The sequence below is a fragment of the Crocodylus porosus genome, unplaced genomic scaffold, assembly GCF_001723895.1.
Source record: "Crocodylus porosus isolate Cpor-Errol unplaced genomic scaffold, CroPor_comp1, whole genome shotgun sequence".
NCBI lineage: Eukaryota > Metazoa > Chordata > Crocodylia > Crocodylidae > Crocodylus > Crocodylus porosus.
Window position 1 is genome coordinate 48,846,346 of NW_017728907.1, and position 3,068 is coordinate 48,849,413.

At 45.3% G+C, this 3,068-nt stretch overlaps 1 protein-coding gene across 1 annotated transcript in view; it reads right to left on the bottom strand.

The window, feature by feature from the left end:
* Nucleotides 1-289: 289 nt before the first annotated feature.
* Nucleotides 290-3,068, bottom strand: part of TAL1 (TAL bHLH transcription factor 1, erythroid differentiation factor) — a 9,147-nt gene continuing 6,368 nt past the window's right edge. The window contains exon 2 of the mRNA XM_019531384.1: nucleotides 290-1,605. Coding sequence (XP_019386929.1) covers nucleotides 1,187-1,605 — 419 coding nt within the window. The 3' untranslated portion in view covers nucleotides 290-1,186. The remainder of the gene's footprint in view (nucleotides 1,606-3,068) is intronic.

Below are 3,068 nucleotides of genomic sequence, written 5' to 3' on the forward strand. Positions count from 1 at the left end.
CCAGCCTGCAGTCTTCGGGCAAACAAGACTCCCAGTGACTGGAAGCAAAGAGGCAGACTCAAACGATGAGGCTATTGAACAAAACTGGTATAGGCGAGATAGCCATCATGCTCCTACAATGAAACCAAACCATTCAAAGTCCATAATTAAAACCTTTTTATCTCTCTCACAGACATACACACACAATGTTATTCCACCATTTTCTTTTTTCTTTTTAAACTAAGGGGAAAAAACCCAACCAGGTCGACAATTCCAAAGGGGGGAAAAAAAATCACTGGCAAATGTTTGCTTGCCCTTAATGAAACGTTTAATCGTTGAATCAAGTCTTGTCCCTCTAGAAGCCGATCGGGATCATCTCACTGGCTTCAGCAGGGCTGGGATTTAAGCTCTTTTGTAAAGTGGGTACAGTTGTGTCAGGGAGAAGAGAAGAAAACATCAATGTACCTTTTTGTTCAGCAGATACGGCATGACGGTATTAAACAGAAGTAATTCCACATCATAAATACAACACCTCAAACAACCCAAAGTTCAATTACGTTTTGTTTGTTTTTTTTAAAAAAAAAGTCTCAGTCTTTGCAATAGTTTTTTTTGTTTTTTTGCAGAGGAATTGTATCACCTCACTAGAAAGGTACAGTCAAAAGCTCTCAAACAACAAAAGCGTATTGCCATAGTCTCCATCCAGACAAGTTGCATATACTTCATGAAGGGCCAGAGAAATGCCAAAAATACCGCGAAGGGATTTGCAGTGGTTGTTGCCGTCACACGTGTTCGGAGAGGATTTGTGGCTTATCCTGGCAGTGAAAGAAGGGGCCTTGTTTCATGTTGCAGGTGCACTCTGTTTTAAAAGAGGTTATCACCGAATATTTTGGGAGGGGGACGGGACCCTTCTGAATGCGAAAGAGATGACGGCCAGGTTTTTCTCCTTGCCTGTGTTAAATCATGAGCAATATGTACACTAAGACGATGCCCGAGCTTTTCTTCAGTGTCTGATCAAGTACCTAAATATTGGACGTCCACTTGACTCGGTCGAGTTCGCTAACACCCCGCTCTCCGTCCAGTTCCAGGACTGCGAGACCCGGAGGAACCGAAGTCCCCCCTTTCTTCCGGGAGATGCGGAGCAAGAAATCGTAAGAGTCCAGATCCAATCGCTTTCCCCTCTCGGTTCGACGAGCGACTGGGAAGTTCATCATCGCTGCGCGCTGCCTTCTACGGGGAGGATGGCGTGATGGAGGCTCCTCGTATGCTTGGTTTCTAATGCTTCGTGCTCTTCTGTGAAGCTGTCCGGGCTTCCTGCGCCATCCAAAGAGCTTCCGCAGCTAGAGTTTGGAGACAACATGTCCTGCAGGAGGTCTTCTTGGACTATCCCAGTGTCTTTGTTCACTTTGCCCCTTTGGTTTCCTTCTTCCTCCTGGTCGTTGAGCAGTTTGGCCAGGAAGTTGATGTATTTCATAGCCAGACGTAAGATTTCATTCTTGCTCAGCTTCTTGTCCGGCGGGTGCGTCGGGATGAGCTTGCGAAGCTCTGCAAAGGCACCGTTGACGTTCTGCTGTCTCCACCTCTCCCGGCTATTGGTAAAAATGCGGCGAACCACTTTTGTATGGGGACCTACAATTACAAAGGAGCGGGGTTAGGAGCAGCACTAAGCAAGCTAATTATTTTGCTCAAAGGGCCATCTTTCCCAGCTTGCCTGACTTATTTTAAGCACCTAGTGATACATTTCTGTAAAAGTAGTTTCATTTGAAAAGATACGGAGACACCTACAACCTCCATTCAAGCCAATGGGAGCTAACAAGCAGGCCGGTTTTTTATTACATAAGGATTTAGATACCTAACTTGAGCCATGTATGCAAGCATAGCTCATGTAATAATTAGCAGCCTGTGTGCTGCTAGGATAACCCAGAAATAAAGGGCTAATAGAAAATCTCGTGTCTCTTGTATTTTATACATCACTAACTTCTCTTAATGATGGCAAGAGAAAGCAGGAGGGAGCAAAAGACTCACTAGTTCAAGGGTCAGGAAGAGATAGAGAGACTTTCCCATCTAGGTCACTTACTTGATAAGAATTTACTCTGAGCAAGGATCATAAAAGCTGTTGACTCTCTGTTCAGTGGCCGTGGTGAAATGAGTTGGTATGGCTCACGCTAGTTCCTTGGGGATAAGTAGTGGCATTGAATACATGCACGCGCACACACATGCACACACACTGCTGCCTTGGAGAAAGGCTGAGCAGAGCCCAAGAATTCAATGATCGCCCTACCAGGTCTAAAAGCTGCCCCTTCAGAGGGACATTGTAGACCATCAGTAAAGGAGCACTAAAGACCCTTACCATCAGGTTGACCAAAGCTACCGGGTCCTGCATGTGCATAGGAGGCTGCAATATCCATGGCCATCAATGCAGCCCATTTGTAAAGCTGCACTAGGAACTATAGGTGTTGACTTAGCCTGGCAATCGATGCACTCCCATTGAAGTCACCAGAATAGTAAACGTGGCAAGCTTTGGAAATGAATGTGCTAACATAGGAGAGATATTGGTTGGCCAAATGAAAGGTAATGAAAGGCCAAATGGTTGCAGGTAGCACTGAGCATGATTTGTGATGTGATAGTATCCCCTGTGAATATGAGTGGAGGATGGTATGTGTGGAGGGGAAAATGTAAGCCAAGTGCACAATACCCATATTTCTGAGAGTGATCTCAGCAGCCCAGTCCCCTGGACAAGGGAAGCATGTCATTTGGTAAAGCTGGACTACTGGAGAGAGCAATTTGTCTGTAAGGAGTAGCACTTTTATATTATTATTATTATCAGATACTTTTCGTCTAACATCCAGACCAGAGCACTTAAACATTGCTCCTAGAGAGACTCAAGCAACCTTGGCAGGCAAGGTTCTTTGGGTAAATAGGATATCTTTTATTAGACCAGCTGAATAGTTGGAAAAAATGTTCTTTGCAAGCTTTTGGGTACAAACACCCTTCTTCAGGCACAGGGAGTGTCTGCTGTTGCTTTGTGCGCTCTCCTGGGCGAGAGACAACAGATGCTCCCTGTGCCTGAAGAAGGCTGTGTGTGCCCGAAA